General features: G+C 38.5%; 1 protein-coding gene across 5 annotated transcripts in view; it reads right to left on the bottom strand.

Moving 5' to 3' along the window:
- Positions 1 to 8,089: 8,089 nt before the first annotated feature.
- The window catches only part of RET (ret proto-oncogene), a 79,533-nt gene continuing 60,959 nt past the window's right edge, over positions 8,090 to 26,663 (bottom strand). For 3 of the 5 annotated variants that reach the window (XM_062000781.1, XM_062000782.1, XM_062000786.1), the window contains 9 exons: positions 25,888 to 26,035; positions 23,347 to 23,454; positions 21,637 to 21,851; positions 21,406 to 21,528; positions 17,896 to 17,966; positions 14,079 to 14,216; positions 12,180 to 12,279; positions 10,565 to 10,712; positions 8,090 to 8,648 (listed from right to left, as the gene is read on the bottom strand). In XM_062000781.1, coding sequence (XP_061856765.1) covers positions 8,491 to 8,648; positions 10,565 to 10,712; positions 12,180 to 12,279; positions 14,079 to 14,216; positions 17,896 to 17,966; positions 21,406 to 21,528; positions 21,637 to 21,851; positions 23,347 to 23,454; positions 25,888 to 26,035 — 1,209 coding nt within the window. In that variant the 3' untranslated portion in view covers positions 8,090 to 8,490. The remainder of the gene's footprint in view (positions 8,649 to 10,564; positions 10,713 to 12,179; positions 12,280 to 14,078; positions 14,217 to 17,895; positions 17,967 to 21,405; positions 21,529 to 21,636; positions 21,852 to 23,346; positions 23,455 to 25,887; positions 26,036 to 26,663) is intronic. The other 2 variants (XM_062000783.1, XM_062000784.1) reach the window with 1 other exon arrangement.

Genomic DNA, 26,663 nt, shown 5'->3' with positions numbered 1-26,663 from the left:
AAATTCAGAGCTTTAATTACCAAACAATAGTCATTAGTTTGCCTTGACACAGGGCTTTTTGTCAAATACCACAGCTCAGCCTTACTGATGGCACAATTCCAACACGGTCCCATGTGAAGCCACTTTCTTTATCCTTGTTTTAATTGTTGCAAATTATTTATAACATTTATTGAACTATGCAACCAGAAGTATAAAGAATTTTTACTGGCCTGACATAAACCACCCTGCAGTACTTTAATCATTTCCAGCTATATTTTTTTCCCTTTAAAATCCTCATTTTGAGCTTTTATTCTAAGTTATGTTCCATAACCTTTTGCCACCAGTCCTGTCCAAATGCATCTTGTTGCTATGGGCTATGAAATAAGGGGTCATAGGATAGTTGGTGTGCTATGGCTGAATTAGCTCATAGCTGCTTTGGGGAATGCTCATCTTAACCTCAGGCTCTGCTGAGGACACTGTAGTGTGAGCAGCAGCCAGGTCAATGAAAGGCCAACCTGGGGCTGGCTTTGTGTGTACCTCCCAAGGGAAAAAAGACACCATTGCTGTCATCTTACCCATATTGTGGGGCATCTGTGGTGAGTATTAAAGGTGATTGGGAGGCCTGCATAGTTTACTTTGCTGCTTCAGAGGCTGAAATAATCTCCTGATTTACAGTAGGTTTAGGAGAGACAATGCACATGTAACTTACTTTGTACCAACTTAGCAGAGCAACTTGACTATGCAGTGATCTTATTGTTACTGTTCCCTCTATTTTGGATCGTAGTGACGTTTTGATTTTGGCAATGCTTAGACTTTTGGCCTCTACATCTTTGAAGAACTGCATTTATTCATGTAATGTGGCTTGGTATAAAATAAATACTAATTCTTTGGTATTACAATGTATTGAATTTTGGACCCAGAAGCATATAATTTATATAATACTTGTGACATGAACTGCTATAGATTGTTTTTTTCCTGCTGTGTTGGGATCACAGTTGCTAAATTACTTCCTGTCAGAAATGCCCATTAGAAAACAGTCTGTACAGACTATATCAACCACAGTATCAACCAGCTTTACATTTATATAAAGTACTTTCATACATTAAAGCAGACACAGTAATTTCTATACTCATTGATGAAAATAGAAGACATTCCTTATTGGAAATATAATCGATGCAATCACAGCTGTGAGTGAATGTAAATGAGATTTAAATTTACCTACAAGCTGAAAAAGCTTTCTTCTGGTAACAGAAATACTTATTGTAGCCCACTTGTTTTTCCTTTGAGTAGTGATACTTTAGTTTAACTGTATCAATGCTATCAGCATCCAGAAAAGTGCATGGAAGGCTATATCAGAGTTGTTCAGATATAGTCTCTTAAAATAACATTTTCTTTGTGAAATCAGTACTTACTGTGAGTAACAAGTGTTTGCTGAGCATTATGATGGTAGCACGTGGATCTCAGAAACATTGTAGTACAAGGGGTATGGGCATCTCTTTGGCTTGTGCCACAGAGGAACAGGACCACAGCAGAAGGAGAATTGCAGAGCTGTGTTAAGTACCCAGGCTCTGCTGCTGCTTCTGCTGAGAGCAGGAGTTGATGTTCTACAGTGGTAGTTGATCATTTTTCCTGGACACAAGGCCTTATTTTCTCTGGCAGGCACAATGGGTCTTATGCCCAGGGCTCCAGCACTAGCTTGCAACTGCACCAGGGTACCACAGCAGACAAACAGAAACAAGACATGTGGTAAGTAATCCACAAATAGAGTCTGCAATTCTATATTGTTGTATTTCTGACCATTCCAAGATGCTTTTATTAAATAGTTTGTCTAATGACACCAAGAAGTGCTTTACACATTTTGCTAAAAAGAAAACTCTATCACAAATATATTGACTGTAAAGCAGGTCTGAAACAAAGCCCAAGCAGCCATACCCTGCACCTAGAATGGAAAATAAATTAGGAGGACTATGACTAGAGGACTCAGTATCAGGCAAAACATACCAAAAATGACACATTCCTACCTCTCCCCTCCCTCCAGAATTGCAGAACAGTAACCCATTAAAGCTATAAAATAACAATCCTATAAAAACAATCCTATAAAATGACTTTTAAACTGTAAAATATTTTAAAACAATCCTACAAAATTACTTTTAAACTGTTCACTGTCCACAATGCAGAAAAAGAAATGTTAGATGATTCTATGTAGGAGATTTAAGCCAGATGCTCTTTCAGGAGCTCTCCTTGTCTGAGAAGATAACACTATAAATTATCAATGTCTTTTGGTTGGTTAGGTTCCTTTTTGTACTCAAAAACCTCATGCACCAAATCTATCTCAAGTTATTCAGATATTTATCTACATTAAATAGGATATCTTTATAGAGAGAAAAATCTGGGCTTCCTTAATCTGAGATGCTTCATGTTTCACACAAAACATTCAGTGTATCAGTATCTAATGTGCTCTATTGTATAATCTGTTTTACCTACTGGGCCTGACTAACAGGCAAAAAACCCACCACCCCCTTCCACACGGAATAAAGACAAAGCTGTGGGGAAGTACAGTGTAGAGATGATTGTCCATGCTGACAGAATAGCAAACTGGTGTTCATTTCTTTATACAATAGATGGGACTATAGATAAAGAAACTTCTAACGTATTCACTGTGTTGTGCTGGCCCATTTTTGGCAATATCTATCTATTCCACTCCAGTTTTGGGTTTGTTTTTTTTCCACCAGTGTTAGCTACAAGCTTACCTGTCACTGCCCAATAAAGGTCTCCCTCCCTTTGAGTCCAAACTCCAATCAGTTATTTCATAAAATAAGTGACCCTTGTTTCTTTTGTTTTAGGTGCCACTCCCTGTTGCATACACATTGTTAAAATGCTTTTAAGTGTAACATGTTCTGTATTTGTAAACTACTCCCATAAAATGGACTTGTAACAACTGTTTTCTCTTTATCTTTGTTAAGGAAAAGCTTTGCCAATGAGAATCTTGCAATGACTCATACCTATCAGTAAATGGATCTCCAAATCAAATTAATTCAAAGCAAGATTTTACATTAGAAATGCAATCATAGGAGACCTGAATGGCAAGATGCTTTGAAATTCACTTGAATTTGTTCCCACTCCTTCTCATGTACATGGAAAAATTGTTCCTGCTTTTCCTTTCCTGCTCCTATTTTTAGAACTAGAATGGCAAGATCTGGCAGCCTGCACTCCATTTAAGTTAAGGGCTATCGGTTTAGAAGTATTTACTAGATGGAACAGAATAGTTATAAATTACATTTCTATTCTATTTTTATTCTTTTTTAAATGTAAATGTCAAGAATATCAGTTATCAGTCCTGTGACAGTGCTAGACAAGCAACAATTTGTCCTATTTTAGAAAACAAATCATATCTAGGACAGGATAAGCACAGAGATAAAAAGTTTTCTCTAAATTGACTTTCTGCCACTCAAGCATCTTTGAAACTGTGTGCAGGCTGCTGTGTTAAAGCTACTGACATGTGCTCCAAACATGAGGATGCTCATTATGAATGCAGATAAATGCAAGGTTTAAGACTTGGCCACAAGTCACAGGTAAAAAAAAAAAAAAAAAAAAGAGCTTAACCTGTGAATGCCATCAGGCTGCTGGTAATTTTGTGTGTGTGTCTACAGTTTTCATCTCTCAAGTCATAAGCCTGCTGCTTGACAGCTGCAACTAGTCCAGGCTGGCTGTAAGGTTTGATAAGACCCAAGCTAAACAGAAGCAACATGTCCTGAACCTCCCAGCTAATAATGGGATGTGAGGCAGAACAGGGTGGTGCTTGATTGGGGCTCTGCACAGAAGCTATTTACATGGGGAAGACCCAGTGGGGCTGCCAAGATGAGGCAGTGCCAAAACAAAGGGGTCCTTGGGCATCCTTTGCCTGAGAAGGGGAACTGCCATCAGTGTCCCAGCAAAAACTAACACAACATTCTGCTCCAGCTTTCCAGGCCAGCAGCAACCTTCCTGCTACAGAGAGAGGTCAAGGCACAATGAACCTAAAGCTGGAGATGGTGAGCCACTAAGAGACTGTGTGGAGTAAGTTAAAAATTGAGATTAGAACCTACTTGCTTAACTAATATCCAGATTAACTAGGGGCTCTTGTTTGCCAGTGACATATGAGGAGGTGCTGCCTAATTGCTGAGGGGAAGGTGCTATTTTTGTGTACATTTCTGTTGTAATGAGGACTACAAGGTCATACGCAAAGTACAGTACTGTACTTTCTCCTTCTGTTCCCCTATGTTCACGTCTTGTATGACAAGGTCTTTCCTATATGTTTGATGCATTTCATAGCAATAGTGTGTGCTATTCATATTACTGTATTTCAAGGTCTAATACCATGAAAAATCTTTTGTTATGCATTGCCTAATAAATATCTGATTGTCATTTGAAATGGGAACTATTGCAAGTAATCTCTAGTTTAAGGCCTAAATGCTCATTGCACATTTTTTAACACTAGTAAACCATATGGGGACTCAGTTAAGGAAGTAAAAATGATTCGATAAACATTTCTGTTAGGTGAAAATGTGTCTGATGACAAATTGTTCCAGTCTAATTTGATCACTTACTTTACATTCATGCATGTAAAAATAATGGTGATAAAGGTCTTTCAGTGTAAATGAAAATATTCTCAGTAGTGTCTTTTACAGAAATCCACATCACCTGTTTTGGCTCAAAATATTTACCAAACTGTCACAGTGCATTTTAACTAACAATCCTGCAAGAGCAACACTGGGTGACACTTCCAACAGTCACATTTTAAAATCAAAATCCTTATGATCTGAATAAACTTAATGCCTTTCTGTTTGCTGTGTCTGGACCAGGCCACTGTTCAGAAAGCCTCTCTGCACAGGAAAGTCAGTTCAGTGTTTGAATGATTTCCTCACTTAAGGCTAAAAATCTCTGTCAATCATTTATACCTTGTAGCAGAAAGAATCCTTCTTGTCTTCTGCTGTCAAATCTCTGATAGTCCTGACCAGAAAAAAAACTGTCCCGGAGAACAGTGAACTCTGTATGCTTCTTGCTGGCTGATTCTTTAAGCTGCAAACACATTTTTCAAAATACACTGTGACTCTGGTATTTATCTCCCATGTATTTCCACAGACTTTCCCCATATCTCAGTCTTTGCGATGCTGTTCCAAACTTTTCAGTCATCTTAAGAAGATGAAACCTTTACCAGCTTTCTCAAGGATGAAATTAAGTTTTCTTACTAAGATTTGATATACTTGTATACATGGTGAGGGAATTGACTCTTCAGATAGATGGCTTCGGCTGGAAAATTCAAACCATTTATCTCACTATGGACAACCTGCAACTTGTCTATGGGGAACGTTTCCTGGTGCTACCCAGGAGCTGACGCTGCTGAAGGTCATCTCTAGCATTTTGTTATACATTTACCATTGTGGCTGCAGTGAGGGACACGGGTTTTAGGCAGGCTGAGTTTTGAAACAAAGCACTTCAAAACTAGAAGTAATTTTTTTAGAACTCTACAAATCAATATTTTTTTTAGATGTAATTTAAGGCTTGTATTATTTATCTAAGATTGATTACAAAATATCAAGGAACAGAAACTTGCTTTTACTATACATATTTGAGACTTAGGTTCAGTTGGGTGTACCACATAGATTCCTGCACATTTTGCAGGACAAATTGTAGATAAAACCTCATGAGTTAAACATTATGTCTCTCATATTCACAGCACAAAACTTTTCTGTTTTATGAAACAGGCTAATGTCTGCAGGTTAACCTCTCAGTACATTTTCTGAGTATCACACCTCTGGAAAAAAAACCCCTGTATAACATGACAATAACTTCCCCGTGCTGCTGTAATGACTGGAAGATGCACAAGATTCACCCTCTCCTCTGTCACAATTCAAAGCACAGGTGAGGTAAACCATGTCATCTCTGTGGATGTTCAGAAAAGGCTGGCAGAAAGTCTTCCCTCCAACCTGCACATTTAGGCAAGTCATTTGTTCCCTTCCAATTCACCTCCCTCAGGGCAGCCAAGTGCATGAGTATTTCTGGCACCGATGGAAATAATCACCTGCAGTGTATCACCTTTTTTCCCCCATGTGGAAAGTACATTGACTTTCTAATGGAGAACTGAAATGAGATTGTCACCATTCTGACTAACAGCAATGCAGAACAAAGAGGAAACACTTCAAGGGAAGTATTCACAAAAATAGCATACACAGAAGACATAAGAAGCTTTCATACTGTGAAGGAATACTTGAAAGGAAAAACCTATTTCTTACCAACATTCATGAGCAGAAAAGGAGGAAAAATTAGTTGGATTAGGAAACCCTTGTTAAGCATTTTTCAATAAGTTTATGTGATGCAGGTTTATTGTGTACAGCAACTGTAACTATGAACTGCATATGTATTTTATATGCAGAAGCTATGTCTGGTAACATAGGTGACCATAACTATTAGTGAAATTTTTCACAGGAATTAAAGGTTGAAACAACATTGACTCATGCTGGAAGTCTAAAATATGCTTTCTGCATCCACTGGTTATTGCAGCATCACTTACTATCCCACTCACTTACCATACAGCAATGTTGTTGCAGGGCTTTTCAGGTTAGGAACTGAGTGCTTCATGTCTCCCAGTTGAATAGAAGATGAGTAATAAAAAGAAATTCTTCATTTAAGGAATAATGTAAAAAATCTTGATTGCTCGTGGCAAATAAAGAATTCCCATTTAAAGACATAAAATACAGGAAAAGGACAGGAAAGCAAAAAGTTACCACAAGTGCTATTTTCCTCTCCTTTTTTTTCATATAACTCTCAACAGGGGGGGAAAAAAGCCCAGATAATGGGCTTAATTTTCAGAGTGCCATTTATTTCAAAAGGATGCATTCTGACAGTTATGTCATGCCAGTGAAGATCACCATTGTATTACAACTGAATCCTTTCTGAATATGCAGCTGCATCTGTTTACTGTACACAAGCATTACATGACATGGCAAATGTTTGTACAAAGAAAAACCTGGTCATCTTAGTGCTTGTCTGAAAATAGGGCAGGATCGAGTATGATATCTGACAGTGGTGGTGTTTCAATTCCAACACAGCACTTTTTGCCCCACTTTCTGTAAAACAAAGATCTGTGTTTGGGTTTTGGCAGTCTGACTCTCTTGTTTCTGAAATCACAGACTTTAATGGAAACATAAAGTTGATACACAAAACAACAACTGAGAACAGCTAAATTGGATTGTTAAGTGACAGGAGTAAGCTTTGGTAGAATTGGATTATTTAGAATAACCGTCACAATGCTAACGAGTCACTTGGGATTTACATCCCAACATTTGTAGCAAACAAAAAGTTATCAGGTTACAAATCAAGACAAAAGCAGTGCTCATCATTTACTCTTCCACACAGAACATGACCCACAGTCTCACCGTTCTCCAAAATATCATGTCAGTGTTGTACACATAACTTTTTAAGTATTTTTTTAATATATTTCACCTTAATGTTGGCATTTTCCTTGTGTAGTTTCCTGAACACACCTCACTCATGACTCACTCATGAGCTTTGCTCACTTATGACTTTCAAGGTAACCAGTTTATTTGGAGTTAACGTCATGGCAGTGTGCTGTGTGTGGCAGTGTATCCAACTTGGAGCTGAAAGGAGGACTCCAACCCACTGAACATGACTGCAAACAAAATCTCTTTACTTGAATTCAGTCTAAAAACCCCATACAGTCTATATTGAACTCATAGGAGAAATTATGATTGTACAAGACTGTACATTTTAACATTAGTAAGATGTAGGTGATGGAAAGTAAACTGTGTCAGATGACCACTCTTGATTGCCATCAATCTATACAGCTTATCTTGTATCAAATTTCTCTCCATTGTGCTAAAAGTAAGAGAAGTTAAGACTAATAAAACAATTTCTCTTCTCATTAAGACAAGACAATACATTTTACAAGACTTCAAATGTTGAATCTCAAGTCCTCTGTTGAGTTACTTAATGTTTGCTTCCAAACTAAGACACAGGCTTCATTAGCGCCAACATCATCGCAACGCTTCTCGTTTGCTAGCAAGCTCAGTAATTTTGGAGCCTATTTCCCTCCCCTCCCCTTCCATATATAGTTTGTGCTTCCTGCTTAGGTCAAGTGGTCATATGCTAACAACTGCTATAAAAGCAGCAGTTCAAGTACAATTTCCCATCCAAGAAAGCTGTAACACAGGATGGTTAGTCTAAAAAACAGTGAGGCCATTTGCAGTAAGAAGTTGCCAAAAGGAACCATATGCAAAATGGCAATTTGGAAAGGAGTACTGGAACTGCAACTCTTATCCAGCTTGATATGTTTTCTGAAAGGGGAAATGACCAATTATAGTCTTCAGCATGAATAACACACTTTAGAAACTACCAATAAAAGGGTATGCCGATTTTATAGTTGTTGATCGTACAAAGAACGAGCCAATGGACTTTGTATTCTTTGCATCTTTGTTTCCCCTCAGGAGTCCGTTACCTTTCACAAAGAAAATTTTAGCTATCAAACTTGTCCATAAATTTTGCCGCTGAGTGTGAAACCATCCAGTTAGCATATACACTATCATTTGCATATCTTGAAAACACAGAGTTAGTGCCATCGAATCTTGTGAGTGGAACGGGGCTCTCCTCAGGCCAGTTCGGGTATGACATGCCTAAAAATGAAAACAGATAATTTTTTCTGCACTGAAGAACCATAACTTCATGTGCAGACAGTAAGGCCCTTGGCAAAACTCCCTTCAATATTTTAAGCCAGTCCACTGGATTTTGTCCCAAATCAATTAATAGAAAGGATTGTTTTGAAATCCCTGAAGCACAAATTCAGATGTAGGCAAAAACCCTGACAAAATAAAGTGCTTACTTGATAAAAAACTGCGTGGGCACGCACATGTGCATAATAAAAAGCTAATAGTTTCTCTTCTCGTGAGCCTTCGACTGCCCGTAATTGTACTTTTTAACAATCATGTAGCAATATATTGCTTTGCAAGAGGAAGCTCTTGCCGTACAGGAAGTGCTCCACGAATGAATAAACCTATTTGGGACAGGATCCAAAGGCCATTTGAATGACTGAGAGCATTTCCATTCACTAATAGGGCACCTTTCCTTCGGTGTCGGTGAGGCTTTGGGGACACTCTCACACCCTCACCCTGGATCCTCTGCTTAATTTTAGGAAATCCCAGGAGCACAACTGAGTCCAACTGAGTCCAACAAAGTCCTGAGCACTCTTGTCTTGATTCAGTACTTAAATGTGTATTTCAGGCATGTAATTATTTGCATCGAGTCCGGTATTTGCTTCTCAGCTTAGGCACAAGCGATCACCAAAATGGAAGCAGAGTGCTTAGCACCATGTTGATCTGGCTGTTCAAGCAGAGAAACACACCAGGCTCAAGATTTTCAAAACCAGAAATCTGATTTCGTTGCTTATTAAGCATTCAGCATCTGCCATCAACGATGGTGGCAATTTCTCCTGTTACTCCATCCTTTTAACAATCTGGCCACTAAGTGCCCCAAAGTGAACGTGAGTTGGGGGAACCTATTAAGGAAAATTGTAGCTAGGGTATAGATCAAAAATAGACCCAAAGCCATGTATTAATGGCAACATTTAAGCTAAAAGATACAACTTTTCAAAAGTCATAAGGCTTGAAGAATGAAAAAAAAATATATATCTGTGATGTTAGTAAATGTCTAAAAACATGTCGAATACTTAATCAGGAGACAAAGTGTAGGAGTTTTGGCAAGAACCATTTTTACTGTCCATCTCACCATCACAATATGAAAGCATATGTTCTTTTTAAAAACACTTGCTACATCATTCAATCAAGGTTTAGTACTGACATGTTCATAATAAATCAAAGGACGTGAAAACAACCGAGTGTATTTTCAAAATGCCCGTGGTTCACCCAATTTTCAAAGGACTTGAACATGTTGATTTAGTCTGTATATAATACTTATATACAGTATTTCTACTTTCTGTATATAATGCTCTGGCTTCATCCTATGATACATTAAATAGACATTTCAGCTTATGGAACCAGAACGCATTAACAGCAGCTGAAATTTAGATATTCACCTTGATAAACGAACAACTGTTGAAGATGGGTCAATGAGCTATAGCAAAAAACAGTATTTTAAAAAAAAACGCTATTGCTTAAATTAGAGGTGCAGAATCTAACATACTTTAAATGTCTCTAGCCCCTTGCAACAGGATAGTTGAATTAGATACTCATTAGCATTTTATATTTCCCCTGAGAATACTTCCCTGATCTTTTTTTTTTTGTTTTCCTTTTATTGTATGAGATTTAGTCATTTATTTTCACATCCTTTTCAGAACGTTTGTTTTAAAACACAGCTGCAAAACGACTAAAGGATGATCCTGATGCAAACTTGGACATTTACTAAAAGAAAAAACGAACAAACAAAAAAACCCAAAAGAAGCTTCCAAGCAAACTTTGATTGGCTTCATTCAGACAAGAAACACTGTAATGGGGTTACAGAGTCTGAGAACAGTGCAGAAGAAAAGATCTTTTTTTTTGGTGTTGCTAGAATCTAGTAAATGCATGTGAAATTCTACCATAGAGTTTGTTTTCAATCCATGTGGAAGGGAGGGTTCGAGGGAGGGGAGCATTATTACAGTCCACAAGTGGTGTCTCCTCTTCCGAGAGCCCATCATCATAAAGTAAGGAATCAGAAGGTGTGGAAGCTGCAAGATCTAAGTAGTCCTGAGAAATGAACACAGGAGAAGCTTGGTTAATGTGCCTGGCAGAGTTGCTGTCTGGGTGTAAAGGTTAAATGTGCATCTGGTTTCTTGAAAATGAATAACCCAGACCCCACTGCATCTGTCTTTTGCTAGTACCTCTGACACCCGAGTAGACTTTCCCTTTCTCCAACTGTAGCATCTTTGGATGTATCTGATTAACACTAAACATGCAAGAGACATGTTAATACTTCCTTACTTGATTCTGCACATCAGTAAAATAACCAAGACATTGAAGGGCTGCTTTTTTGACCTTCAGTTTCTGCTATGCCTGATCCATATCTACTCCTGACAGATACCTATGCACACTTAGAAGGTACTGGGACCTTCTCATCACTTCACAGAAGCTATTACCTTACATAATCATGTATAAAGTTATCTGTGTAAATATTGCCAAATAAAGCTTTTCCTGCTGCTGTTCTAAAACAAAATATTTAGGTCAGCCATAAGAGTTTGTAGGTGTTGATCTATGCTGCCAAACTGCTTTGATGCAAAATGCAAATGTCAAACATTTTTGACTAATCTAAAATACACTTTTTCCCTTTTGAAACGGCTTTTCCTTTGGAAATCTACTGAAAGGAAACTTTGAATAGGTAAAGTTACCAATTTTATAAACTGAAACATCTTCAGAAATTTTCATTCAGAAAGGCAGGAAGAAAAATGACTGATTTGTCAAGCTCTGTTTTGGATTGGCTTTGATTTAAATGAGGATGAAAATTTCAGGAAACTTGCCAGCCTCTATATTACCAGTCTGTCACTAGACATGCAGTTCACCTGCATACTGATTCTCAGCAGCTATAAAAGCATAGTGGTTGACAAGTCAGAGTGATTCAATGTGCAGTCTAGACCTTTCATTTAGCCATTTTTCATTTAGAACTTATTTCTACATTCACATTCTGACCAGCATTCTGCCCACTTGTTTACTAGTCCTTTCTGTGCACAAAATAAATGCCACCACATCCTCAAACCTGATAACGGTCACTGTATTTCCTCTGGTTTTCATCTGTAAATGCCCCCTTTCCCATTAACAGTAAAACCTCAAGTGTTGTTGTGTCGGTATGTATATGTTTTATAAACATATGCAACTTGGGACCTATTTTTAGACCTCAGCATCCATTCAATTAGAGAAAGTCTAGATAGTAGACGGTAGTTTTAAAGTAATGCAGAATGGTGGAAATGTACAGCTTTCATATGTCTGTTGCTATAATTGTGTAACTAAATCAGATTCAAGGAAATAATGCATTCTTCTAGTTCTACTAGAAGAAAGTAGGTACTGCTTTCAAAAAGCTGGATGCATTTGGAAGAAACTAGATATGTAAATGCTTCCAAACTGATTGAAAAGTGAAATGCTTCACCAGAAATGATATGAACTCTATATTCAAACTCAGATAATCACACAAACTTTCAAAAACTCATGCTTTCCCATACTTACCCTACTCTTCACCATCATTTTCTCTAGTTCCTTGCTGATCTCAGCAAATGTTGGTCTTTTATCAGGTTCTTGCTTCCAGCAGCGCAACATCAGGTTGTACCTGTGACCCATTGCCGGGTGAAAAAAAACCCCAAAGTTGTTAGAAGTGAGTCCTGCTTTTGCTCAAATAAATTATAGCACTGGAGTTGAACTGGGGCATGAAGGTCATTCACAAGTACATCACTCTTTGTTGTGCGTTCTATTAAACATTTCCTTGACTCAACAACTGACATTCACCAGAATGGGCTTTTATTTTTGTGAGTTTGAATTATGACACTTGGTTGTCCTTGAAGGGTTGTAGTCTTCAGCTTCCTTGACTATTTTCACTTTGTCAAAGGACTATATCATGTGTAGGCAGCATGCCAGGTTTCTAATTGATTTTGTTTGCATATGACTTTGAAGAAACTAGTATATCATCACTGCTGTGCACCTCTCAACTCTGAGAGCTCTGCTGCTAGGTCAGAAAGCAGAACTTTGCTTTTCATTTGTTTAAATTCTGAAAAAGTTCAGTAAACTTTTCTTCAAAATGGAGCCTAATCTAAGGCTATTTGCACAAACTAACATTCTTTTGATGACCTCCACTATTGTTATTTTGATTACATCCCGTTTTGTTCTGCCTTTAACTGTGTTCCACAGCGTACAGCACGGAAACGAAAGGGAGTAGAATTGAAGACTATTGAATGACTATCAGACAAACATTGGCCAAGCTCTGGATGTGTGACCCCAAAGCCTGTGCCATTCATGTTATTATTTTGCAGCTCAAGTGTTTTCAAGACTAAGTGATCTAGTCACAAAAATGCTCCAGTTTTGGAAGTGGTTGGCTACAAGACGTACAGTAAGCTACTAAAAAAACATTTCATTTTTTGCTTTCATCCATGATTTCCCTCTTATTTGACTAAGCAGAGAATACAATTTAAGAAAGACAGTCTTAAGTGAGCTCTCAAGCCCGCTCTGACAAACTTCTGAATAACATAGGAAAAATCTGAACCAGTCAGAAAACCAGGATGTGGCTTGAATAAAAAAAGAAACTCAGACGTGGTCAATTTGCTTAACCTAATAATTATCAATGAGGTAACATATATTTAAGGAATTAAGTATTTTTTCCCGCTAAGCTGAAAAACAACAAAAACTGAAAGGTTATTTGCTAGAGGATATTTGTCAGTGACACTTGCCCTAAATTCAGAAACTTGTATTTTTTTCTCTTTGTATGGTGTTAAAAAAATGAAATTATATTATTTGTAGTGGAATTTCTCAGCCCAGATGTGGCCAAAGCACCCTTCATATTGCAAAATCAGTCAAAGGACATTTCATAGTGATTATAGCCTGGTAACTTCCTTACAAAAACTGACCATGACCAGATTCTCAGGCTGAACATAGAATCGTGCCTCATCTCCAAATGCTATGTAAAACCACAGAGAGAAGATATTTCACATATAGAGTGTTTTAACAAACCAGCCAATAAAATAAGAACTCTCTCCAAACAGAAAATAAATTGTCATGGACTTAAGTCACAGAAATTGTGTGTCTTCTGGCATATAGACTTCTGGGTCAAGGGTCACTTCTCCTATGAAATGCCAGGACAATGACTAGACAACTGCTTGAATATTCAGACTCTTTTAAGTTTGGCAATATTGTTGTTCAATATTCTACAAATATTTTGGATGTAGCTGCAAAACTTCTGGTCTAAATTCTTTTCCAGTGCTTTACTGTCCTTTAATTTCATTGCATTCTTTGAGCACTACGTATGTTGATTATACCTCTTAGATATACACTCTTTGGGTGGTATTTACTTATTTGTTTGTCTCAATGTATTTATTCAAGAGATGCTTTGTGAATCTCATCAAATCAAGAGCTACTTACATTTCTTCACTGCAGTTTTCTGGTCTCTCCATTCTATAGCCTGTTTTTAGGAGGTTAAAGAGTCTTTCAGGAGCAATACCTGGGTAGGGATTGCCTCCCAAAGTTACAATCTCCCACAGCAGAACTCCAAATGACCATCTGAAAAAAGAGAAAATGAGCTTTTATTTAGAGGGGTACTTTTAAAGTTTTACTGTGGCTTTCACCCAACAAATCTCTTTCCTGTGTTTTGAGAACCAAACCAAATTTAAGAGATTGCTGATCCAGGGAGGCCACAGAGATACATATAGGGCCATCCTTGTTCTCAAATACAGCTCATTAAAAAGATCAGCAACCAAGACAGCAGAGATAAAGAATACCGTATTTTATCCATTAACAAAAGCTAACTGTATCCTGGGAAGACCCAGGACAGCAGAAAGTCCTTTCCGTGGTGGCCCTGCCCAAAGGCTTCTTCCTCCTCTCTGCAGTCCTGGAGGTGACTTTCTCTTTTCCTTTGGCTGCAGAGAGAGTCTAATCTCCCTAATTAACACACATAGTCCTATTCAGAAATAATTGTCTGCACTTATACAGGCTGACTCAAACTCTTAGCAAGGGACTGGTTTGGTCTCTTGATTATTTCTTTACATGCACAATTTAGTTTTTCAAATTATTTCATTCATAAAACATTGTCACTCGATCATGCCTTTGATTTCAGCTGGGCCATTTCAGTGATTCAGGGCTTAATTCTCTTAGAGTTGATGGAAAAAGAGGAAAGAATTTATTCTAGAAATACCAAATGCCTAAACTATAGTTTAACATAGAATAGAAGAAAGAAGAAACTTTTTTTCCTGAAACGAACAGAACAAATGGTGACTTTTTAAGCCTACTTTATGGATGAGCTAGGACAAAAAGGCCTTGCTCAATGAGCTGGAAATATTTAGATAAATTAAATTAGTCCTTTATTGGAGGGCAGATCAGGAGAAAAGAGGCAAAAATGTTTTTCTCCTCTTTTCTTAGTGGAAGGCTTATTCAAGACACAAAGAAACTACAAGTTACTCTGGATGTGCTTAACTGACAGAACTGCGTTACGCACCTAATGCCAACCAAACAGCAGTGTCTAATTCCCTTTGAAAATCCTGTCTCAAAATGTAAGCCCCAAACCTCAGCTCCTGTCTGAGTACTCTCCACCTGTGCTTCTCACATTCTAAACAACAGTGATAACCCCAAAAGTACAGCAATAAAACTTCCAAATGGGGCAGAGAAGTCAAAGGGAGTCTCATACAGCCCTAAGAGATATGTTGCCAACTTTCTTCCTAATGCCATTCATTGAATTAATTTTTAATCACTCTGCACATTCTTGAAAGCTAATGAATATTTATATCACTTTCATATACTTTATTAATATACCTCCTCATACCCATTTTGAGGCCAGTTATGCTCTGCCATCAGGTTATCATTCTGTTCATGATTAACTCAAATATATTTGGTAGCATGAAAGGTTTTATTTTATAAATCTGCCTCTTCTGCTTAAGAGGAATTTTACAGAACCTGGAAGGAGGGAATAGATGAATGATTTCTTAATTAAAGATGTTTAGTAAATGGGCATATTAGAAAAGAATTCTGTAGAATGCTGCAATGCTGTCAAATCATCATGTGAATTAAGCAGTATGGGAGGAGAAATGAGACATGAAGAATTTCTCATTGTGCCATGTTTATTGCTGAACACAAGTGTGATCAGAAAAAGCTAGGAAAGAAGAATATAAGAAGAGGAAGACCGTAGACCAGCTTTCCACTGATGTCATTGACCTCTGAAGCAAAAAAAGAGGTTTTATAAATGCTGGCACGTGGTACTGCTATCAAGCACTGCTAACCACTAACTATACAGAAAGGCTTTAGAAGGAAGAGGCTGGAAAACAGAAACACAGAGTATCAGAATAAAAGAGCGTACTGAAATGGTTGTTGAGCATATTAATATATACACGTGTTCACCTAAACTATAGTTACATCATCACAAAGAATATTGATAAGATAATATTTTCAGTGAGTGTAGTTATCTAAAATAACATTCCACGATGCAAAAAAGCACTTCATTTCTGAATTTGCTGCTGTTGGAACAGAGAGCTGGGGAGGGTTTGCTTTGCAGCTCTGTGTGTCTCAGTACTGTTCTGTAAGGACTTGGCTGAATTAGGAGCTGCCACATAACACTCTTGGATTACTTCAAGTATCATGACATGAGTAGTGAAGGTGCCCTCACCAGAGTCAAAGGCATGTTGTAAGTGTGGCAGTTATTTCACCTTTTCTGCCATTGTACTGAAGTGGACCAGCAAAGAACAATGCAGTGCTGTGTTAAGAATAACTGATGCATCTCCAGGAAAGCTGGTAAATCACCATGGCTTTACACAGAGATATTAATGCAGACCTGGGAAGTAGTAAGGTGTGCTGGCCAGGGCTCTGAGCTAGCTTGCTTGATGCCAGCCGGGCAATCTCTGCATGGCACTGTATCACATGTATAAGAGGTGGGCTCCTGGGCTTAATGAGCACCCATCGGGAATATAAACAGAGAAGAATGGTATTGGATCCAGAAGATCAAGCAACAATCAAAGAAGGGGCAGTTACCCAGCAATGCAATCTGTTCTGGGCCCAAGCCATAGTGACAAGCTTGTTTTGCAGAACCTAAAGAAATTAACACTTCTCTAGGAATAGTCATTGTAGAGAAATGTACAAGGAAATGTTTTGGAAATTCACTTTGTAAGGAATTTCCAAGGCAAGCAAAATATTTTATTTCACTAAAACTACTTTGACCTGCAGAGCGGAAAGTAAAAAGTGAATGTAACTAATTTCAGAAGTACAATTCAAAAGGTTCCTATTTGCACATACTGCTATTATCAAAGTGTCTTCCCCTAAAGTGTCATTGAGATTGGCATGTTTTGCTTCATCTTAGTCTAACAAAAACATTACTTTAGTTAGATCCTCTTTCAAGGGAAACCTGGAAGGCATCAGAATGCCACCTAGCAGAAAATCAGGCATGAGTACTGCTGCTTTAGCAATCCCTTAGAGGTTTTTCTCCTAAATAAATAATTCTGAGTTTTCCACTGTCTGCCTGGTAACTAGTCACAGGTATCATTCATCCCAGAGAGAAAGAAATGAAAGTATCTGATCCTAAGTTAAATATATACAAACACTCCTCTTCCTGGCTCTTCACTTACCAGACATGAAAAGAGCTCAGCTGTGGTTGCTTTGATACCTAATCATCACAGATGATGATTATACATAGAGAAGCATACCCATCTTCAGGGTCTCTCTTTTGTTAATTATGCAAATCAACTTGCATCTTGGCACTGGAACTGGTCTGTTCCCCTAATGAGGAGCTGATTCCCTGAAAGTCTGAGCTGGCAGTCAGGAAAATTCATTGGAGCTTTATCATTGATTTCAACAGGAGTGAGGTCAGGCATGAAACTCTTCTTCTGTTCTCACCTCATCCCCCATCTGCCACCAAGAGTTAAAAACAAGTGATGAACAGGAACTGGGAAGTTCCTGTATGACTATTATCTTTATCAAAGACTAATATTTTGTGTCTATATGTTCAAGGGCAACTATGTCACATGATCAGATCCTGATTTCAACATAAAGTACGTACCTAAGTACCTCTGATAATCTTCTCTTGAGACTTAACAGCAAAAATCTATCGTACCATTGCCAGCTGATGGGACCACCCAGGCTGTATTCTTTGTGTCTCTTTGTAGAAGTAACAGCTTTGGCTGCTGTGTACCTTCTTGTGCTTCCTCCCTCATCTCCTTAAACAAGTAAATAAGCCATAAAGAATGCAATAATTTACACTTACACATCGCTTTGTGTTGTATAGATATGATCAAACAGGGATTCTATGGCCATCCATTTAACAGGTATCCGACCCTAGGAGGAAAGAAAGCAACAATGCAATTACTGGCCAGTGAATTAAGTTTCCATGCGGAAAACCAAGGCATTTATCTTCAAAACTGTAACGGATGCTGTATCCATAGTGTATTATTTTCCAGTGGACTGAATGATTTGTCATTTCATAATAAGAACAGCAAAGAAAACAACTGTAAGAAATTCAGAAATCACTCCTTCGTTTCACTCCACACACCTCAGTACTCTAATCATGTACACTAAGGTGGTGTGGGTTTGCTTGGTCACCAGCTTAATTCAGATGAAATTCACTGGGAAATGAGCAAATGCAAAAGTGATGGGGAATGGTGATTAAAGAGGAAGAGCTGTCTCATTTACACCACAGTTGATGCATAAATGGAAGCACCTGGACATTAAGATACCTTTGCGTGCAGAACTGTACCTGGACAGTAATTTTCAGTTGCTGGTTATTAAGTTGAATCTACAAGTTGCTACTTTCCACTGGCAGAAATTCCCTGATAAATTCTGAAAAATCTGCCCTAGATATTAATGAAAATCTTGCTTTGCAAAATTTCCAAGATGTTTCACAACCTTCACGCCATCACTAGCATTCCTATGCCTTACTTCTCATGGAATCAATATATATGCAACAACTCTTTCAGTAGCATTTGAAACTTCTCCTTTCTTCTTATTTTTGTTATGCTCCCTGTTTTCCTATGCAAGGAGATAAGATGCTTGTTAGGCTCTGAATGCTACACTGACGAGCATCTCAGAAGTGAAGAGAAAACATCTACTCAGTGCATCAACACCCCACCAAATGAAATGAAACTGCCTTTTTGGAAATGCATTATTCCTAAAATACAGAGCAACTGGTATAGATACAACTGTTAAAACACACAGAAGATAGCTAAATGAATGTGGCAAAGCTTTTTTTTATGTATGATTATGTCCTCCAAAAGGTGCTTTTTTTCCTTAACAACTTCTTTTGGCTTATGAAATGTTCACAGAAAGAGACCTGAGAAAAACATGGAAAGCTAAACTGAAAACTCACAGTACTTACTGAAACCTTTGCAGAAAACTCTAAAATTTTCACACACAAAAGATTCTGTTGGCAGCTCTTACATATGAAGTCACAGAGGAAACTGAACCAACACCAGTCATCTTAGAAACAGTCAACAGAAAACAGTGCTAGCGAACATCTCAGTCTGGCCTGGGATTGACATGTGAAAGTTCAGCTGATGTCAGTGGCAAACAAGGCAAACAAGGCTTAACCCATCTTTTTTAGTCTCAAAGTTATTATGCTCAAGCATTTCTTTTCAGGGAAGTAGTATTGTGACTCAACAACTCGCCTTCACATCAAGTTTCCCTTGCACAGTCCTACAGGTGAAATGTTTCCCCACACTGAACCCTGCTGTGGCACTGTGAGCTGGCAGAAATGAGTCTGGGCACCTGGTAATAATTTACTGTGCCAGACAAAATACAATTGGCTTTAAACAATCTCTGGCAGGTAGCACTAGCAGACTTCTGAATCTACCCTGACCTGCTATGTACCATTTTGATTAAGATTTGATATCTTTCATACATTTGTAGGAGGACTTTGCATCAACTCTTCTTGCATAGATGTGGTAATTCCTGAAATTAGGAACTTTAGAGAAATGGTCTCCATTTTTACAAGTCCTTGGGATATTTTCATTTGTATTTTAATTGTAAATAGGAAAAGAGAGGGAAATGTCAGGGTGGGGTTTTAGTTCTTTGGAGTTTTGTCCTTTTCAAGTAGAGTGATGAGGAACTGGATAAATGAGAGTGTACATCTCAGTTAGAAATGGGTTGCCCTCTACCTGTACAAAGGTTAATAGTCATAATGCTCCTGCAATGAAAAATAGGTGTAATTCTTCTACATTTACATGAACAAAACACTCCAGAGGACAACAGAACTGCTGAGGTGGGCAGTGACTTTGGCCCTATGCTCAGAGCAGAATCAGCCACGACAGGTTTCTTGAGACTATTTACAGACAGGTTTTGAGTACCTCCAAGGACAGAGACTGTCTGGGCAGACTGTTCCAGTGTTTGATCACTGTTACAGTATAAAAGCTTCTTCTTCTGTTTCACTGGAATTTCTCATATTTAAAATGGTGCCCATTGCCTCTTGTCCTATCACTGGGCCACAGTGAGCAGAGCCTGGCTCTGTCACCTTTACTCCCTCCCATCAGATATTCATACACATTGATAAGATCCCTCTGACCCCTTTATTCTCCAGAATGAACAATCCCAGCTCCATCAGCCCCTCTTTGCATGTCAGATGCTCCAAAACATTAAATCATCACAGTAATCCATCTTTTATTTGTATTAACTAACTTTCTGTCCTGATTTCAGCTGGGATAGAGTTCATTTTCTTCCCAATAGCTGCTACAGGGCTGTGTTTTGGATCTGTGCTGAGAACAGTGTTGATAACACAGGGAGTTTTGGTTACTGCTGAGCAGCGTTTTCACAGTGTCAAGGCCTTTTCTGCCTCTCCCCCTGCCCTGCCAGTGAGGAGGCTGGGGGGGGGGGTGGGGGGTGGCACAAGAAGTGAGGCGGGAGCATGACCAGGACAGTCCACCCCAAGTGACCAAAGGGCTATTCCACACCATAGGACATCATGCCCAGTACATTAACTAGGGAGAGTTAGTGGAGAGGGGTGGATCACTGCTCAGACATCAATCAGAGGGTGGTGAACAATTGCTTTGGGCATCACTTGGGTTTGGGGACCTTTTTCCCCTTTTTTATTTCTCTCTTTTATGCTATATTCCCTTTCATTACTATTATTATAATAATAATTTATTTCATTTTAATAAGCAAACTGTTCTCATCTCAACCCATGAGTTTTACTTCTCTTTCCCAGTTCTCTTCCTCATCCCTCTGGGGTGGGAGAAGCGAGCGAGCAAGCAGTGTGCTAGCCAGGGTTAAACCACAACACTTCTACATACTAGAAATCAATTATTTTTTTGATAAGTGAGAAAGTTGAGATATATATAGATAGGCAACTTTACAAATGAAGACAATGAAGAGGGGCAGGAAGTAATGGTGTCTTAAATATGATATATTTTTACACATAGAATCACAGACTTGTAGGGGTTGGAAGGGACCTTTAGAGATCATCTAGTCCAACCCCCCTGCAGAAGCAGGGTCACACATACATAAATTAAGCTCATCATTTTGCTTCATCTTAATTTTATATTGGTTTTAAATAGAGAGAATTATTCAAAGTTAATTAAAAATAGCTATTACCTTTTTCTTCTGTGCTCAAGTCCTGCAGCTTGGACTGGATGGTCGCTTCCAACCCCTACAAGTCTATGATTCTCTTGATTAGGCAATAATTCCCAACCAAACTAATTAACAGGAAACTAATAAATAATACTAAGATGTAAACAAATAGATAGGAAATGAACTAATAACTCCCCACTGTTTGCAACATGCACTGTACCTTGCTCCTCTTGACATATGAGTCTTCCTCATACACATCACGGGACAGGCCAAAATCAGAGATCTTCATTTTGCGCCCTTCTGCCACCAGCACGTTTCTGGCTGCTAAGTCACGATGGACAAGCTTTAGGAAGAAATCAACAATGGTGTTTATGCATCTAGGGGAGGAATCACCTGCTGTCATGTCCACCTACCACACGGACACGCTGGGATCACCGCCACGCTGGCTTACCTTCATTTCTGCAAGGTACTGCATTCCTCGGGATATCTGCCACGCGAAGGAGATCAGATCTCCCATTGTTAAGGCTCTTTCATCGGGGTTATCCAAGTAACTGGAGTTTCTGTTCCCATCACTACCCACATAGCTTGGTCCTACTTTTCGGCTTTCCCTGAGAAAACTGCGCAAGGAGCCGTATTTAGCATATTCCACAATTAAATACAGCGGGCCTGAAAGGAACCAACACACTGATCAGTAAACAAAGAAGAGATAGCCATTGAAATTCTGTTTTCAAGAAGGTCTCATCAACACACTGTTCTGAACAGTCTGAGGTTCAAGACACCTCTGGCTTTCATGTAAAAGGTGCTGAATGGAACCACAAAATACATTTAGCTCACGTCCTCTATGGAAAGTGACTGTGCTTTGGCCTAAATCAAAGCAGAATACAGTCTCTTGCCTATATTTTTTCATCTAGATAATTTGAGACTAAAAAAAGAGAGAAACTCTTACAAACCAGGTTTGCAAATCAGTCTGACTTTGAAAAATTTAAAAAACAGAATCAAAATACTTCTCTGCTGTGTTTGACACCAAGCTTATAAATCATCTGTGCTGTATTTAGGGTCCCATTTCTGAGCACTTAGAAACACTCTGACATTCCAATCCATTAGTTTCTCCTCCTCATTACCCACAGGAATAATATCCACACAGTGCTTCAATGCTAAATACATTTATCTGCTATATCAAACCCCTCCCACCCCATACACTAATGAATCAACCTGATATTTCTTAAGAGCCTGTGGCTCAGAAACAATTCACTACTTTTGGGATGAAGAAGTACATTGTACTGAAAAGAAAAACCAAAATCCCACCTCAGTGGTTCATTGCCTTACTAAGGCTCAGAGATAACTCAGTTTTAAATTATCTTCTCTGTTTGCAACTAGAAGTGCCACTTGCAACAGAACAGGGTGAGCAAAGAAGGCAGTTCTTTGCCCAAGGCTGCAGCAGGCACACTGTGGTCTTAGGCTGTCTAACCACAGATGCAAAAGGAAGAGGATGTTGCCATGCAACTTCATTTAACGTGAGCAGAAAATGATTCCCGTCAACTCCTGTGCACTACAATGAAAATATGCTTCATTAGCAGTTTATAATGCACGAGTCTGAAAATTTTCCCCCTTGAAAGACCTCTCTCAATGACTGTGGCCTTTAGCCAATATTTCACAGCATGAGGGAGACAACAGTTTTGTGACTGAGGAGGAGAAATGAGTGTCAATCTAATTATCCAGCTATATTTTGGCAAAAGGATTTGTATTTCTATTTTGTTGTATTATTCAAAGGGAGATCTCCCTCCCTGGCTCAGGCTTCAAAGCATTGTTTTAGTCTGAGTAACAACAACAATAATGAAAACTCCATTGAAATTTAAAGCTAAATCATATCTGAAAACACTCACTGAGCATCAACATAATATACATATCGATTGGAAGAGAACCCGTGGAAGATTGGTTAAATTTAACGTGTATTAAAGAAAGCCACACAAGGAATGCTGAGAATTAGCACTTCCTCTTCCCTTTGAACATTACTTTCCTTACATGTCCCTCATTTTTTCAGCCAGCAGCAAATGTAAAAAGTGCTCAACAATTATTAAGCAGTGGTCCAAATCCATCAACAAACTGTTCTTTAATTCCTTGCTTCATATTTTCATCTTAATAATGAGCTTCTAATATTTACCATCTTGACTGCAGGCTCCATACAGTTTGATGACATGAGGATGGTTCACCTGTTTCAAGAGGTTGAATTCTGAAAGTAGATCTCGCAGCTCACTCTGGGAAGCATTTTCTGCAGGAAGTGTCCAAATAGACAGTTGTGGTTAGGAAACCATTACCCAAGAGTTTTTAACATCCTAAAAAGTATGAGATGAACCACAGAGTTCGGAAAACTCTGAGTTTCCTCACAGGAGAGAAATTTCCCCATCTCCACTGTCCTAGAGTCATTCATATCAGAACCAAGCGAATGGGACTGCTGCTGTTCTGGCATGGTAACCTGCTCTGATCATCACTCTGCCATGATACAAATGACTACAGGAAGAGTAGGTCAGCCAAGAATGAGAGCAGAGTCTGTAATGTCTTGAAGATGCCATGAAATAATTACAGACCTTTTCAAGTGCTCTCAAGCAACTTTTTAGGGTTAATTAGTGTGATTGAAGCCTCAGAAACATCTGAAAGCCAAGATTTTATGTTGATCAAATCAAAACGACTCGTTAACTCCCATGATACAGCCCTCCTCAGTACATATTGTGATGGAATAAAAATTCACTAAACTACTGGTTTGCACTTGTAGCACAACATCCAGAATCTGAATTCAGAAACTAAACACACAGTTCAGATTATTTTGCTGGGAGATATGTCTGCAGACTTTGCTGGTGTCAGTGGGACTCGTGACAATATACAGTCCCTAGAGACTGTCTCAGCCTTTCAAGCATTTTGTTTTTGTAGAATTCTTCTAACAAACTTCCTCTGTAAATGCACTGGTGCTTGAAGGATATTTTTAGTCATAAAGAAAGCATAAGTCAGAGATAATCCTTCTTCTACCTCATCCTTAATCTCTCTGATAGACAGAACCTCCTTAGTGTCTTCAGAGTGTCATTACTGGGCAGTTGACAAGTATGCAGTCACCTTTACTTAAGACTAATAAAAAACAAGCTCAGCTTCTGCTCTTTGGCACTGTATTATGCTTCTCCATATGGATTTATTTACATATCCATTTAGCATACGTGTGATAATAGTTTGCCCTGGACATGACAATTTCTTAATCCAATACAAGGTTTGTATCTGACACATATTACTTTATTGTCTGAACCTCCACTCAGACTTCAGAGTCTTTTACCTATCTCCTTAGGCAGGAGACACCTTTTATGCAATAAGCAAGAGGCTTTCTCCATTAAAATCCTGTAACATCCATATATACCATTCCCTTTTAAAGATCAGGCAGTGTATAATTCCTAATTCTTAGACAAACTACCCTTTTTGCATCTGTTCCAGGGACAGAATGGGTGATGATGGCCTGAATCAAGATAACCGTCCTCTAAAATTCTGGACAGTATTATATAGACCACTGTGGACTAATGCATCTTTCCAATACTGGAGTTATCATCTGTTAACAGTACAGTTAAACTGATAACAACAGGTAAAGATTTTCACAATGACAAATGTTCTCTACAATCAAGCTGGAAAATGAAAAGTCAGGTGACTATCTGCCATGTAATTTACATTACAAAAGGAATCATTAGAGCCTGAAGCATTACTGTAAATGTCAGATCAATTTATTAAAGTAAGGTGCTTAAAATGAAGAGTTACTCCTCCACGTTATCAATTCTGTCAATCCTTTCCTTCATCATAGCAAGGGAAAGCTGAATGTTAAATTATCTACGAGGAACAGCAACAAGTTTACCACTGTGTCTTGGAATCTTAACTCAATCACATGTTGTTGATGAAAATGTGCTAGATAAAGCACAAATAGGTAAGAAATGAAGTAATGACTAAGACTATTCTGTGGATGATGATGCACAGGTTGTTATTTGAGTATGACAAGTAATAGTTACCTAGTCTTCACTAATGAAAAAACTTAGTTCCTGGACTTCCTGCATGAAAATAACCTATTCTCCCCTGAACCTCTTGCAATGCAGGCATGCACCTCACAATGCATTTATTTCTGTGGTAAAATGATGGGATATGCAGCATCTTTGCTCTCAAGCAGCAGTAGGTGTAGTTTTAAGGAAAATCCTTTTGCATATAATAGAAATCATTAAGTAAAACATTTTCCTACAATGACATGTTTTTACTTATATACAGCAGTGAATTGTGCTCAAGATCTCACATTATCATCTTGATAATATTTGGGCATACTTTATTTTCCCCAGCTGTAAAGCCTCAGGGAAAACTGAAGACACCAGGAGACAGCACTGGGCTATTCAAGTCAATTTGGCAGAGCTCATAGTGATCCAAAAGCAGATCAGAAAGTTGAAAAATAGATGGAATTCTCAATCAGAAAAGTAACTTAACGGGTCTGTTCTTTCTCTTGACATGATTAGAATGTGATTTCTTTAAAAAGCTACTAAAGTCAGAAAGCAGTGCACAATGCTGAAACAAAGAGAGGTTGTAACCTCAGGTATTTGTAGCTGACCTCTTACTTTCATGCTAGCCCCTCTTAAAATCCATTCAGAGGTTACAACAAACAGGTTCCAAGTCATTTCAGACCCAGCCGGGAACGTACCTTTTAACATCTTCACTGCTACAGTGGTATACCCAGCTCTTCCCTTCAGTCGGAACGCTGTTGCCTTGACAACCTTTCCAAATTCTCCCTCTCCAAGAGTCTTGCCCAGAACTAGGTTCTTGCGAGGGAATTCCCACTTTGGATCTTCCTGCAGGAGAGAAAAGGAACTCTATAAGATGAAGCAGGAAAAGGTGTTGTTAGCTACACCCAAACCTTTAATGTTTAGTAGGAGACCATCCTTCAGGAACACTGTGCTTTGCTGGGTAACGTCTGGTTGCTCTTTTTATCAATATTTATCAATATTAATCCCATAAAAGCTTCTGAGCCTCTAGGTGTTTAGTTTGCCATTACTTTGAAGACATCTCCTTCAAAACAAGCCATACACATAGCCTATGGGTAATGGATTATAGTTAAGGGTTTGGGAAATTGGGTACAAATGAAGAATGAAGTGTTATAGGATAAAAGCTTGCTTTCAGAGTAAGTATAAATATATGACGTTGGACTTCACAGAGAAGTAGATCAGTTTTACTCATGGAATAATTTCATCAGGGAAGACTATCCCTCTCTTATGAAATTACTGCTATTAAGTCTTAAGGTTGCAAAATGATGACAGATGTACAAACCAGAGAAGAAATTAAAGCAGATGGAGCAGAATGTCTGTGAATACCTCAATAGCTAACACTCAGATAGATCTGATGTTGTCACATATGTCATATAAAGGGTTAGTTTTTCTCTACTGTGTTGGGTCCATGGAAATGCACCAGCTGGCAGACATC

The sequence above is a fragment of the Colius striatus genome, chromosome 8 (assembly GCF_028858725.1).
Source record: "Colius striatus isolate bColStr4 chromosome 8, bColStr4.1.hap1, whole genome shotgun sequence".
Classification (NCBI taxonomy): domain Eukaryota; kingdom Metazoa; phylum Chordata; class Aves; order Coliiformes; family Coliidae; genus Colius; species Colius striatus.
The sequence above is the reverse complement of the archived record's forward strand: the minus strand, read 5'-3'. Positions and strand labels throughout refer to the sequence as shown.